This window comes from Colobus angolensis, unplaced genomic scaffold, assembly GCF_000951035.1.
Source record: "Colobus angolensis palliatus isolate OR3802 unplaced genomic scaffold, Cang.pa_1.0 Scaffold52, whole genome shotgun sequence".
Lineage (NCBI taxonomy): Eukaryota > Metazoa > Chordata > Mammalia > Primates > Cercopithecidae > Colobus > Colobus angolensis.
Genome location: NW_012118710.1, coordinates 3073537 through 3088692, shown reverse-complemented (window position 1 = coordinate 3088692; position 15156 = coordinate 3073537). Strand labels below are relative to the sequence as shown.

Here is a 15156-nt window from a genome sequence, read left to right as displayed (position 1 = left end):
GTAACCCGACCTTTCTCTCTGGCTGCCCTTAAGATTTTTTCCTTCATTTCAACTTTGGTGAATCTGACAATTATGTGTCTTGGAGTTGCTCTTCTCGAGGAGTATCTTTGTGGCGTTCTCTGTCTTTCCTGAATTTGAATGTTGGCCTGCCCTACTAGGTTGGGGAAGTTCTCCTGGATGATATCCTGAAGAGTGTTTTCCAATTTGGTTCCATTTTCCCCATCACTTTCAGATACACCAATCAGATGTAGATAGGGTCTTTTCGCATAATCCCATGCTTCTTGGAGGCTTTGTTCATTTCTTTTTACTCATTTTTCTCCACACTTCTCTCTTCATTTCATTCATTTGATCTTCAATTGCTGATACTCTTTCTTCCAGTTGATATAGTCAGTTACCGAAGCTTGTGCATTTGTCACATATTTCTCGTGTTATGGTTTTCATCTCTATCAGTTCTTTTAAGGTCTTCTCTGCATTGATTTTTCCAGTTATCCATTCTTCCATTCTTTTTTCAAGGTTTTTAGTTTTTTGTGCTGGTTACGTAGTTCCTCCTTTAGCTCTGAGAAGTTTGATCGACTGAAGCCTTCTTCTCTCAACTTGTCAAAGTCATTCTCCATCCAGCTTTGTTCTGTTGCTGGCAATGAGCTGCATTCCTTTGGAGGGGGAGATGCACTCTGATTTTTTGAATTTCCAGTTTTTCTGCACTGCTTTTTCCCCATCTTTATGGTTTTATCTGCCTTTAGTGTTTGATGATGGTGATGTACCGATGGGGTTTTGGTGTGGGTGTCCTTCCTGTTTGTTAGTTTTCCTTCTAACAGTCAGGACCCTCAGCTGTAGGTCTGTTGGAGTTTGCTTGAGGTCCACTCCAGACCCTGTTTGCCTGGGTATCAGCAGCGGAGGCTGCAGAAGATAGAATATTGCTGAACAGTGAGTGTTGCTATCTGATTCTTGCTCTGGAAGCTTTGTCTCGGGGTGTACCCCACCGTGTGAGGTGTGGGGTGTCGGTCTGCACCTAGTGGGGGATGTCTCCCAGTTAGGCTACTCGGGGCTCAGGGACCCACTTGAGCAGGCAGTCTGTCCTTTCTCAGATCTCAACCTCCGTGCTGGGAGATCCACTGCTCTCTTCAAAGCTATCAGACAGGGGCATTGACTTCTGCCGAGGTTTCTGCTGCTTTTCATTTAGCTATGCCCTGTTCCCAGAGGAGGAGTCTACAGAGGCAGACTGGCCTCCTTGAGCTGCAGTGGGCTCCACCCAGTTCGACCTTCCTGGGAGCTTTGTTTACCTACTTAAGCCTCAGCAATGGCGGGCACCCCTCCCCCAGCCTCACTGTCGCCTTGCAGTTAGATCTCTGACTGCTGTGCTAGCAATGAGGGAGGCTCCAAGGGCGTGGGACCCTCCGGGCCAGGTGTGGGATATAATCTCCTGGTGTGCCATTTGCTAAGACCCTTGGTAAAGTGCAGTATTAGGGTGAGAGTTACCCTATTTTCCAGGTGTTGTGTGTCTCAGTTTCCCTTGGCTACAAAAAGGGATTCCCTTCCCCCTTGTGCTTCCCAGGTGAGGCGATGCCTCGCCCTGCTTCAGTTCTCGCTGGTCAGGCTGCCCATGTCCGACATGCCCCAGTGTGATGAACCTGGTACCTCAGTTGAAAATGCAGAAATCACCTGTCTTCTGTGTCGCTCACGCTGGGAGGTGGAGGCTGGAGCTCTTCCTATTTGGCCATCTTGGGCATGCCCCCAAAATTGCAATTACTGTATATGTATATATGTATGTGTATGTGTGTTTGTGTGTGTGTGTGTGTGTATAATTTTTTCTTTTTTGAGTCTCAGTCTCTCTTTGTTGGCTGGGATTATAGATGCATGACACCATGCCTGGCTAATTTTTGTATTTTTCTGTAGAGATGGGATTTCACTGTGTTGCCCAGGCTGGTCTTGAACTCCTGGCTTTAAGTGATCCACTCGCCTTGGCCTCAGAAAGTGGTGGGATAACAGGTGTGAGCCACCACTGCTGGCCAGTAGTTATTCATATATGAGTTATTAAATTCTCATATAAAGACAATAACTGAATTTGAATTATTACTCATTACATCTACCACATTGCTATTTATTGACTATGTTCATAAATTATACAAATAACAAATCTTAAATATGAAATCAATGTACTCATCGCTTGAATAGTCCTCAGTTCTCCATTTTTTCCTTTGGAAATGAACTTTCACCATTATAGCAATCAGTACACAGAAAATAATAAAGAAAGGAATGAATAAGAAAAATGGCCATCTCATTGGTTTGGAATGGTAAACGTTCTCCATGTAGCGCCTTTCTAGGAGAGAAAAAAATCAAAGATTTGAAAGCAAGCACCAGAAATATAGTAAAGATATTTCTGTATTTTACTAAATCTACCAGAATAGAACCTTTGAACAATTTAATAATTTTAAAATTAACATATTTTATATGAAATAGATAGCTTGAAAACATAAGTGCCCAAAGTGACTTTTGTAACTCTTTTTAAAATGGATAGCTACAAATCATGAGCTAATATTTTGTTGAGGGTTTTTATATCTCTATTCATGAAGAATATTGTTTTGTGATTTTCTTCTTTGTTGAGTTCCTTGTTTGAATTTGGCATCAGGATTATGTTCTCCACATACAATGAGTTGACAGGAACATCCCCACTACCGTTTTCTGAAAATAATATTGCTTTCTTTCAAGAATTTGGTTTGGTTCACCTGTGAAACCATCTATGCCTATAATTTTTTGTTGTTGTTTTTTTTTTTTTTTTGGTGGTGATTTAAAAAATAAACCCACAGATTAAGAAGAAGTGTGGTTTCTGACTTTTTGTTTATGCCCTTTGGTTTATAATCCAAATAGTCCTTTTCACATCTGACTGCCTTTATCAGCCTGTTTCTTGCCTGTAGTTGATTGTGGACCAATGAACATATATGCTACCTTGACCACTTTCAATCTGAGCTAATATAATTCCTTTGAATTTCTCATGTATCAAATAAAACCACAATCCATTAAACAAAGGCCACACTCACAAATTTCTTTGACATATGCCTTTCTCTGTATTGGATCCTGTGAGGCTGTTATGAAATTACCAGTTTAAAATTCTTAGTAGCCTTATTGTTTGAAAGTTTTTATGATGCATTTACATAAAATACTTAGGAGGCCTTTTGTATGGATGAAAGAGTCTCTAAGAGATATCAACTTAAGTTTTCCTGAGATTTTAACAGAGGTGTTTACAGTCAAAGGCCTTGCTTAATTTTGATTTGAGATAAAATTTTATTGCTCTAATCTCAAATTTGGCCTTTCATTATTTCTTACTTTAAGAAACTTGCGTAGAATGAAAATTAGTTTTACTTTCAAACCGATAAAATCCTTGCATGGACCAATGTCCTAGGGAGTGTCATTAATGTTTTTTTCCAGTCATTTCATAGTAGGCATGAGTTCAATTTTCCACATTACCAAAGGCAGCAGTGATGCCTAACAATTTACCACTTCATAATAATGGTTTCACTTTCTGCAACGTGTTTTTAAACTGTCCTTGAATTGCTCACCAACTTCAACATGTACTAAGGCTTCAATAGTTTCCTGCCTTTCTATCTTCCATGCACTATCCAATTTCAAAGCTAAGGCCACATTTTATTTTATTTTATTTTTTATTTTTATTTTTATTTTTTATTTATTTTTTTATTATACTTTAAGTTCTAGGGTACATGTGCATAGCGTGCAGGTTTGTTACATATGTATACTTGTGCAATGTTGGTGTGCTGCACCCATCAACTCATCAGCACCCATCAATTCATCATTTATATCAGGTATAACTCCCCAATGCAATCCCTCCCCCCTCCCCCCTCCCCATGATAGGCCCCAGTGTGTGATGTTCCCCTTCCCGAGTCCAAGTGATCTCATTGTTCAGTTCCCACCTATGAGTGAGAACATGCGGTGTTTGGTTTTCTCTTCTTGTGATAGTTTGCTAAGAATGATGGTTTCCAGCTGCATCCATGTCCCTACAAAGGACGCAAACTCATCCTTTTTTATGGCTGCATAGTATTCCATGGTGTATATGTGCCACATTTTCTTAATCCAGTCTGTCACAGATGGACATTTGGGTTGATTCCAAGTCTTTGCTATTGTGAATAGTGTAAGGCCACATTTTAGATTTCTATTACACAACATATCAGTAGCTAAATTTTTAAAATTATTTATTGCCGTGTAAGAAATTACCTCAATGCTTAGTAACTTAAAACATTCTATTTTGCTCACAATTTTGTTGGTTTTGAATTTGAGGAGGGCTTATTAGATGGTTGTATTTTTGTTTCTGAGTGCAATCAAATTTCAGATATTGCTGATAATTTTCAAGAAGTGAATGAGAGAATGAGATTTCCAGGAATGAGAGAAGTAAGGATTCCAAAATACCTAGATAGGGTCTATAGGAAGACCACGAGAGTCCTAGAATGTTAGTTCTTCATATTTTGTTAATCAATCATACCACTAAAACCAACCTGGAAAGGAGTGGTCTCCACTGCTCATTGGGAAATGGCATGTGTGTGCATGAATAGAAACAATTAATTGTAGCCAATGGGAAGATAAGCTAATTGTTGCTAGTAAAATGGAAATAGCTTGAAAATACATTAATTACAAAGTTTTAAACTTACTAATCTATTACTATATAACATAAAATATAATATTTCCAGATACTGGAATTAATGTGGAAACTACCTATGACTCAAAATTAGAAAAATGGCTCTAATTGTATGTACATTTAGATTTTTATGTCAAAGAAATCTCCTAGCCCTAAGTATTATTGGATATGCCAGTTAACTTCTTGCTTTCTCTAAAATTCATCTAGGCTTTTCCTCTGCTTTGATCAATATCACAGGGAGCCACACTACACAAGTTCCTTGATCTGCTGTCTTCCAGTCAGTTTTTATCACTGGGAATCACTGAGTAAAATTTGGAGGATTTGAAGAGTAAAAATAGCTCTGATATTACTCCCCCTTCCTCACCAGCATCACCAACAGTGACTGTATATTCTCTATACCTCCAGTTCATGCTGGACAGTAACTCTCCCTGTGGTTCCAATCCCGCTATACATCCCTGACCAGAGTTATATATCATGCTAAATAGCCCAGATTCTGATTCTAGTAATACCACTTCTTTTTATTGTCCCTCTAACCCTAAAAAGTGGTAGTCATTTTCTGGGTTGCCTCACTTTTCTCTGATTATCATCTCATCTATGCAATTACCAGATGCCTTACACTGCGTTCTTTCTGTTTGAAAGACTAAAGTGATTTGTGTCTTTACGCCTGGGTTCTGACGGATATATCATATTTATAACACATGCTACATATGTTGTAATATATTACTCTCTGGAAGTGGAAGTAAAACACACATATTTGTATGCAGTTTAATGTCCAAACATAGTCTAGATATAAATTGGTAGACAAAATATCATGTTATTAAATTTAATAAATTCAAATTATGTTTTAATTATATTTCCGATTTATTATTAATACTTACCAGGGAGCCTGGCTGGTACAGCTACAAGTGGAAAATTGCCACTGTCAATACTCCCACCAGGCCATGTATCTGATTGAACTGAGCAATCTGGAGGTAAATATGAAGCACTACAGTGACAGTGCTTTTTGTTATTGCATACCTAAAAGAAGGAGAAATATCACCTTATAAGATAAGCAACTAGATTTATATGTGTTCAAGTAGAATTATAAAATAATATGTATGTCAGATAAGGCCAATTTTCCTATATGTTGTGTATGGTGAGTGTGTGTGTGTGTGTAGCAATGCATTTAGTTTCCTAAAATTAGACTCAATGATTTTCACCTCATAGTATGCTACTTACACCTCTATGGTTGCATTTGTCTGTAGTACAATCATAACCCAAGTATGAAGAACTCACACATCTTTGATTCTTGCAAACCTGAAAAGGATGAGCAAAAATAAGTTAATTGACATGCCATCTAGAGTTGCTATTTGATTAAAAGCATTCTATACCATACCATATTACCATGGACTAATAATTCTTAGCAACAAGAATTAGAATACTAACAATGAATAGTTAATGTATTGAGCTACTATCTTTCCAGCACTAGATGAGACACTGACTATCTAGGAGTAAACAAAACAATAACAGCTTCTTCCCTGCTTAGACTGGGATAGCAGGTACAAATATGAAATGAGTAAAACACAAATAAGTATGTAATAAGTGCTGTAATGAAAAAATTGACTTATGAAAGCATAAAATACAGGAAATGTGTCAAATATTTGAGAACAGTAAAACCTTCTCATTGAGCCCTGATGATAGATCAGAATTAATTGGTATAGAAGTAAAAGACAGAGTATTATAAAAAAGAAATAATATTTAAAATGATTCTGCCTTGGAAGAACATATTGAACCTTTGAGAAATCTAAAGGGCAGTGTGGCCATTCAGTCATTCATTAAATACATATTTGAGTCCTACGTATGTACCTGGCCCCAAGAAGACGTCAGTGAACAACACGAATCTCATCTTGTTCATATCATAACAAAGAGAGAGAAACAAACAAAACACTTGATATTATATGAGAGAAGATATTTATTGGCATGATTGTGTAGAATCTTATATTCTTCATGTGCAAGTTGGCCAAATACAGCAATTTGCTGTATTTACATATTGGAAGAGGGAAAGCTGATAAAAGTAGGTTTTGGAAAAGAGAATGGAAAGGGCAATAGCCTGAAGATACAAAGTTAGAATGTCATTGCTGTGGTCCACAAAAATGATAACCATACAGTGAAATTGAGTGGCAATGAGGATAGAAACCAGTAGATGTATTTGAGATAGAAAGTTTAAACCAGCTGAGCTGGAGTAATATACATAGTAAAAAGAGATGGATGAATGACATCAAGGATTCTGACTTGTTTAATTCTCTTGCTGGTAGTTAAATCAACTGAGATAAGGAAAGTTAAGCATAAAGACAAAGGTTTAGTAATTGTTTTCAGAGATCTCTTTCGACCTATATCAAATAATACTATGTTTCAAAAGAACAAAAAATGTTTGATGAACTCATACAAACACCCAAAGTGACTAATGGTAAGCCCAAGAACATGTAAATGGAAATATTTTTTATTTTAAAAGTTTGCTAAAGAATACTGGCAATATTTTGGGAGATTTTTTCTCTTATAATATAGGATCATAACACACTAACTTTTAAAGTCAGAGAGTTAATCTGTTCACATAGTTTTTGCCCAATATTATTGAGTATGAAAAAATACATTTTTGTGTTGGAGAATTATGGTAATGCATACCTCTGTCTAAGACTTACAGGGAAATGGACTAATGATGGATAGATGGCCAGGTTATCTTGGATGGCTGTGGTGCTAGCATAAAAAGTACTAGCTCTGGATACTGTATACAGATTAGTGCTGCTGTAGTTATAAATCTATTCTGTTAGCATGCTTCCTTCACACCTAACTACAATTTAGATAGAGAAGTTAGATATATAATTTGCAGAGCTATTGTCCAGAAAAAAGTAAACCTAATTCTCAGAACTATTAAATATATTAATTGTCTAGAGAAACAAAAGTTGAGGAAGGGTTGTTGGTATTACTGGTACCCTTTTTCTGCAATGAAGTGTTGTTGTGGTTTTTTGTTTTTGTCTGTTTGGTTTTTGTTTGTTTGTTTTTGCTTTAACATGCCTGTGGCAGAGTGCTTAACTTCAGCTGCTTCATGCAGGAAGTTTCACTAGGGAAAAATAGCATCCAAATTAAGAAACTAGCTAAAAAAAATTAAAATTATTTATAACCATATAGCAATAGTAATATTAGATAAAAAATACAATTCTTTTTTATTCTTCACCAAATTCTCTAAAACAGATTTATTTTTGTTTTGAGATAAGAATCATAATGCAGCCTCCTTTATTGTCATTAGGCAGAATAGGTTCCTACAGAAACCCTCTTGTTATGGAGGGACTAAAATACTAAGTGAAATAAAATCTGGACATACTATTTATTTTTCTTTTTTGAGATAGGGTCGGTCTCAGTCTGTTGCCCAGGCTGGAGTGCAGTGGCATAGTCTCAGCTCACTGCAGCCTATGCTTCCGAGGTTCAAGCAATTCTCATGCCTCAGCCTCTCAAGTAAATGCGATTACAGGTTTGTGCCACCACGCCCAGTTAATTTTTGTATTTCCAGTAGAGATGGAGTTTCACCTTGTTGGCCAGGCTCATACTCTTTTTTTTAAAGGCATAATTGTGCCAGAGATAAAAATCATTTTTAGGTTCAGAAAATGTGAAACAATGTGATTCCACAAAAGCAACTAAAACCGAAGGCAGCACTCCTCCAGTGGCCACCAATGACCAAGCATTTTGGATTTAAATGAACATTTGCACCCTACAACGGTGGCAGAATTCCAAGCAGGTTATATCAAACTTTCAATAAATAGTCTGGGGAGGTACATCAGAAAAATGGTGATATAGGAAACAAAACAAAATCTGGCTGAAATAACATTATAGGAGCTCCGGCAACAGTCAAAGGTCTATAGCAACCAGTAAAATACTGAAGAACACATTGTCCCAGTCAAAATGGTAGAAAATTTTCTGGCATTTTTGTCTGAATGAGGCAGTGGCTAAATTCTCAATTCCTTCCCTCAAACTGAAGGATGCAGCACAGATCTTATTGGCAACATTCTAACTTGTCTGGTAGCTGCCTTAAGGACTGGTTTTTGATTTGCCCAACTCAAATCTCAGATGGAAAGAAGCAGTATAGACTGCTAGGGAAAGCTGCAGGGAGAGTAACATTTGCAGACATCTGGGGCAAGAGATTATGGTGGAGACATAATTGTAGCTCCCACAATACCCACAGTGTCATGGGAGGGACCTGGTGGGAGGTATTATGGTGGCAGGTTTTTCCCATGCTGGTCTCCTGATAGTGAATAAGTCTCATGAGATCTGACGGTTTTATAAAGGGCAGGTCCCCTGCACGCACTCTCTTGCCTGCCTCCATGTGAGATATGCCTTTGTTCCTCTCTTCTGCCATGATTGTGAGACCTACCCAGCCGTGTGGCGCTGTGAGCCCATTAAATCTTGTTTTCTTTATAAATTACCCAGTTTCAGGAATGTCTTGATTAACAGCATGAGAACAGACTAATACAGTAAAATTGGTACCAGGAATGGAGTGCTACTGTAAAGATACTCAAAATGTGGAAGCAATTTTGGAACTGGGTAACAGCCAGAGATTGAAATCATTTGGAGGGCTAAGAATAAGATGGGAAAATGTGGAAAAGTTTGGAACTTCCTAGAGACTTGTTGAATGACTTTGATCAAAATGTGCTTAGTGATATGAACAATGAAGTCCAGGCTGAGGTAGATGAGAAACTTGTTGGAAACTGGAGAAAAGGTGACTCTTGTTATGTTTTAGCGAGGAGAGTGGCAGTATTTTGCCCCTGCCCCAGAAATCTGTGTAACTTTGAACTTGAGAGAGATGATTTAGGCTATCTAGCAGAAGAGATTTCTAAGCAGCAAAGCATTCAAGAAGAAGCAAAGTATAAAAGTTGGAAAAATTTGCAGCCTGATGATGCAATAGAAAAAAAGAACCCTTGTTCTGGGGAAAAATTAGAGTCTGCTGCAGAAATTTGCATAAGTAATGAAGAGTCAAATGTTAGTTATCAATACAGTGGGGAAAACGTCTCCAAGGCATATCAGAGACTTTCATGGTAGCCCTTCCCATCACAGACACAGAGACTTAGGAGGCAAAAATGGTTTCCTCGGCAGGGCCCAGGGTCCCCCTGCTCTATACCGCCTCAGGATTTGGCACCCTGCATCCCAGCTACTCTAGCTATGGCTAAAAGGGTCCAAGGTACAGCTCAGCCCATAGCTTTAGAGGGTGCAAGTAATAGTAAATCCACCGGAATAGTAAATCCACCACCTCCTTAAAGCATAAATTTCACAGGACCTATAAAACAGTAAAACACACACACACACACACACACACACACACACACACAAAGAAAAACAAGATATTTAGGCTAGAAATAGCATGAAAATGGGGCAATTAAACAACCTGCCAGGCTCTGTTCTGTGGAAGTTCTTTACTAATTTCTTTAGTATTATCTGAACTTTGGGGTCGACCTGAATATAAAGCTTATGGTCGTCCCAGATCCTTTCTGAGTATGCATCTTTCCTAGGCCTGTGTGTGGTTTTTTAGTTTCTCAAATACATGGTTGATTTAAAATATATTATTTTTCCAACTCATCCCATCCTCATCCTAGTGTTCTTAAATGGCTTCTTGGTGAGACATCACTTTTGTCATGAACACTGTGGCAGGATATTGCCTGTCATACATTCTTCATCCCATTCACTAACTGTGGAAACTGTGGATATAACCGGAGTTCCAATCAACCATTTTGAAGGCAATATGAAAGAGGGTCACAAACAAGATCTATAGCTAAAAACTGGACTGAGTCTGGATCATTGATGACATAATGGCACCCAGTAACTGCACTGGATGGACAAACTCCAAAATTACTTTGTATTATGGGAAAAAAAATAACTACCAACTATTTAAGCCAGTCTTGGTGGTTCCCATTTCCTGTGAAATTCCTACCTCACATAACATATTTTTTAACCTGTTTAGAAACAATGGAGAATTTAAAATGTAAGACAGTCTTGAGCATTAATTTGGTAAGAAATTTTCAAACTAAATTTAATGAAAGCAAATGTGTTGCACAATTTTTTAAATGACTTACATTTTGTGTGAGAATTTGGAATGACAATTTTTTTATTTATAAACGCTCTTACTTTCTAATTTTCTAAATGAATATTAGTAAAGTTAGTATAGTTTTCCTTTCCCTCTTTTCTTCAATAAGGGGCTTACTGTATTCTGTTACTTATTAAGCCAGAGAGGCTTTATAATTTAAACATGAGACTAATTTGAGCTTGCACCTCCTTATGTATATATGTGTCTGTATATAAGTAGTTCATATTTCATATAATAAAAAAATCTCGGAAGGCAAAAACTATTGATATATATGCATAGCTACCATATTGAATGCAAAGTAAGAAAGATAGATATTTAGATAGATAAATATTCTACAACTCCATATGTGTGTCCATGTCTATGAAAAATTGATGGAAGGTCCTAAAAATAAAAAGCTATTACATCTCAGATATGTGACTTTGATTGATTTTTTCTTTATTCTGTGAGTTTATTATTTTCATCAGTAAAATGGGCATATATTATTTTAATGGCTATTTTAAAATAATTATACCAAAAGATAATTTATGACATTAGATGTATTCTCTATGTAATATGAGATAATTTAATAAAATACAGTAAATGAACAATGCAGTTCTCAATTCAGGTAATACACACATTTCAATGAAAAAAGTACTAAATAACCAAAGAAATAGTCATAGCAATGTAATCTATACATGATTGCAAATATTTTATTCTTTTAAAGTTTGTTTTTTCCCTGATTTTCTGTATTGAATATGCACTTAAATTCTGAGAGAAAATACTAATTACGTATCATTTAAGAACAGAGTCTAGGCCAGGTGCAGTGGCTCATGCCTGTAATCCCAGCACTGTAGGAGGCTGAGGTGAGTGGATCACCTGAGGTCATGAGTTTGAGATCAGCCTGGCCAACACGGCAAAACCCCATCTCTACTAAAAATATATAAATTAGCCAGGCGTGGTGGTACCGCCTGCAATCCCAGCTACTCAAGAGGCTGAGGCAGGAGAATCACTTGAACATAGGAAGCAGAAGTTGCACTGAGCAGAGATCACACCACTCACTGTGCTCTAGCCAGGGCGAGAATGACATTCGTCTCAAAAAAGGACAAAATCTAAAATATTAGGAAATTATTTGAGAATAAAAGACTACCTACCTTATTTGGACCACAAGAAGTTCCATCTTTTACCCACATCTTTTGGCTGTCTTCATGATCACTGGCAAATTCCACAGCAACGCAGAGATGTCCACTTATATTGGCATAAATAATAGTGGCTCTTGGAATTTGTAATAAAAATTCACCTGCATATTTACATATTAATTTTCCGCACTGCAGATTGCTATAATTTATCCATAAATAAAAATTATTAATTTTAATTTAGAGAAGTACAGTAATATAATTTCTAAAATAGATAGATTTAAATAAAGTATTCAAAGTTTGCAAGAGAATATACACAATTCATTGTAAAACACCAAAAAAAAGGGCCTTGCCTAAATTGCCAATAATAACTGAACATTTTAGTAATTATGAACCAAGGTTGGTGCAAAACTAATAGTGGTTTTTGCCACATTTTTAATGGCAAAAGCCGCAATCGTTTTTGCACCAACCTAATATTCCCTAGTTAGCCTGAGAACTTTTTTGTGATTCCTTCACTTTCCTTTGAAACTGAAACAAAATCAAACCCAAGCTCAAATGAATTTAACATCTGTTCACCTTTTGAGTGATTTTAAAAATGAAGATTTCAAGATCACTCACATTAATTAACAAAAATAATCACTGATTAATACTACAGGGTTATCACTATATATATCACATAAGGTAGTATGTCCTACAGATCAATGTGAGCATTTGCCTATAGTACATGCTGCAAACCATAAGATTTTTATTTGGCCCTTGCATCCTGTTTGGAATCTTAAATGCTACCACATGACCATTGCTACATCAGAAGATTCAGGAAACCATGGAGGCAGAGTGACTAACCCTAGATCAACTACATATGTTGAGATAGACAACATATGTTATCTAAATAGCCTCCTAATCAGCAAAATCTCAGCAGTGATGAAAATCTAGATGTCTTCAAGCAGTTTTCTATGGTGTGAACTTTTCTCCCTTTGGTCAAAAGAAGACAATGAAAATGGGCAAACCAGCCCCTGAAGTGGTCAGGCATCATCGAGCAAGGACTTGGAGTTGATAAAAGTTGTTCTGCACTCACAGTGCACACACCTGTTAAACATTAAGTAATTTCATAGAACATCAACTTTAGGCAAAGCCATTCTGTGACCATGAAAGATTAAGAAAATAAGCAAGTTCACTTCATAGATCATGTCTGAACACAGAGGAGAAACAAACATTGTCCAAGCCACAAATTTACTGGACATTCAACTAGTATGTTTGACTATTGCTTCTTTAGCAATTACAGCTTTAGCTTCACTTTAGTCTTCCCTCTTCATATATAAGATTAAGATACACAATCATATAATTATTAATATCTTTACTTTAAAACATCTAATTTACAGCAAATGTCTATTTCCTGAAACCTTCCTAAAAATCACCTAACTCGAGTCCAAATCTCTAGAACTGGCATGCTCCACAATTTCTCGTAATGTGCATTCTCACCACTCAACATGAAAAAACACCCAACTTGTTCAACTTCAGCTGCCTTCTTGGTGGTCTTTGGCTGGAAGGCATTGTAGTAAGGTAGAAATGTAATCTAAAACACACATGCTTACACTTTGAAGGCACTGGAATATAACCAGAAAAGGAAGGACTATATAACTGAGTTTTAAGAATGGGAACTGTAGCACCAGATATTCTGTAGATGTGGCTTTGTTTAATAATTTATGAAAGCACATCCAAGGCTGAAGATTCTTAGCTTGAAAAATCCAAGACATAACTAAAATACAGGCCTAATATCAGTTAGTTGACTGGAAACTTAGACTGAGAAGTAAAATCTGAATATAAATTTCAGATTTATATTCAGCCTGAAACCTGGATGACTACTGAACTAATTAAGCATGTGTGGTGAAGAATCCAGGGAGCACATAAAAAGCATCTCCTGGAGGCATAAAGAAATGAACAGTGTTTTCAGCTCCTGCTCAGAGACAGGTTTGGTTTATAGTTTGAGTCCAACTATGTTAAATCCCTTCCATTACAAAATTCTAGCCTTCAGAAAAGCAAAAGTGAATGCAATTTCCATTATGTAATAGTCATATTATATGATACAAAGTTAAAAATATGCTAAACATACAAAGAAAAAGTGAAATATAACATAGAGGGCAAATAAATTACTAGATATCAATACCAATACTACCCAGACATTGCATTCAGCAGAGAAGCCCTTTAACGCAGCTAATACAAAAAGGATCAATGATGCAAAGGAAAATGTAGTCAGAATAGCTAGACTTTTTCTTTTAGTAAGTGTATACTTTAGCAGTTACAAAACAAATTTCTGTGCATTTGAAACTTGAGTATATGAGGAAGCAACTTGTATACTAAGATGTACTTTATGATACTTAATTAGAATTTGAATTATTACTAAGTTCATGTCTTAAATTCAGAGATTTAAATAAATGAATATGTGCTACATGTATGTGCATATATGAAATGCATGTTCTAGCTCTGTTGACTGAGAAGGTTGAGAGGTAATGAGAAACAGTAGACATGCAGACTACTGGTGCTTAGGTATTTATTTTCAAATACCGTCTTCTAAGAAAAGGAACCAAGGCTCCTGGATAAATAGTTGAATCCAGAACAGAAGTAGAAGAAGCGCAATGCAGCCTATGACATCTTTTCATGTGCTGGAAAAATTTGGAAGTTATTAAAAAGTCATACAGACTTTTGAAAAGGACACATTAACCAACTCAAAGGGATTTCCAATAGTCAAAATTAAGATAATTTGAGAAAGTATCAAAATAAATAATGATAGTAATGTATTCTATCCTATTAAATAAAATAACAATTACTGTGTCTAAACTGATACACATAAATATATAGATAAGTAAATAAATAAAAGTATGGAAGTGACTATTTCTTCCTACAGTACATTTCTAGCTAATAAGGGCAAAGTCAATAATACAGTTAGAAAATCACTAACGGATTTTAAAACTAGTTAAAGTTTGAGGAGAAACAGAATATGCCCAGGGTCTCAATACAACTCCTCCAAAATTACATGTTAACCCCAAAAAGAAAACAGTAATTTCACAGTTGAAAGATTTAGAGAATAATGACTTTATCAAAACGTTTAACCTAAAATGTCCAATACTGAAAGAAAACGGCACATACCTTCAAAAAAATCCAGGGTACAATAACATCACTTCAGTGACAAACACGCCAAAATGTATAACTTACATATAACTATGAAAAATTTCAAAGAAATCTAAATTGTGGGAAAATTCTTCAAATTACTTAACCGATAGTATTTTAAAAAAACTAAT

General features: G+C 36.3%; 1 protein-coding gene across 3 annotated transcripts in view; it reads right to left on the bottom strand.

Moving 5' to 3' along the window:
- ADAM2 (ADAM metallopeptidase domain 2) overlaps positions 1-15156 on the bottom strand; it is a 106631-nt gene that overhangs the window by 7771 nt on the left and 83704 nt on the right. For 2 of the 3 annotated variants that reach the window (XM_011960669.1, XM_011960670.1), the window contains 4 exons: positions 11879-12062; positions 5861-5938; positions 5521-5659; positions 2158-2317 (listed from right to left, as the gene is read on the bottom strand). In XM_011960669.1, coding sequence (XP_011816059.1) covers positions 2158-2317; positions 5521-5659; positions 5861-5938; positions 11879-12062 — 561 coding nt within the window. The remainder of the gene's footprint in view (positions 1-2157; positions 2318-5520; positions 5660-5860; positions 5939-11878; positions 12063-15156) is intronic. The other variant, XM_011960671.1, reaches the window with a different exon arrangement.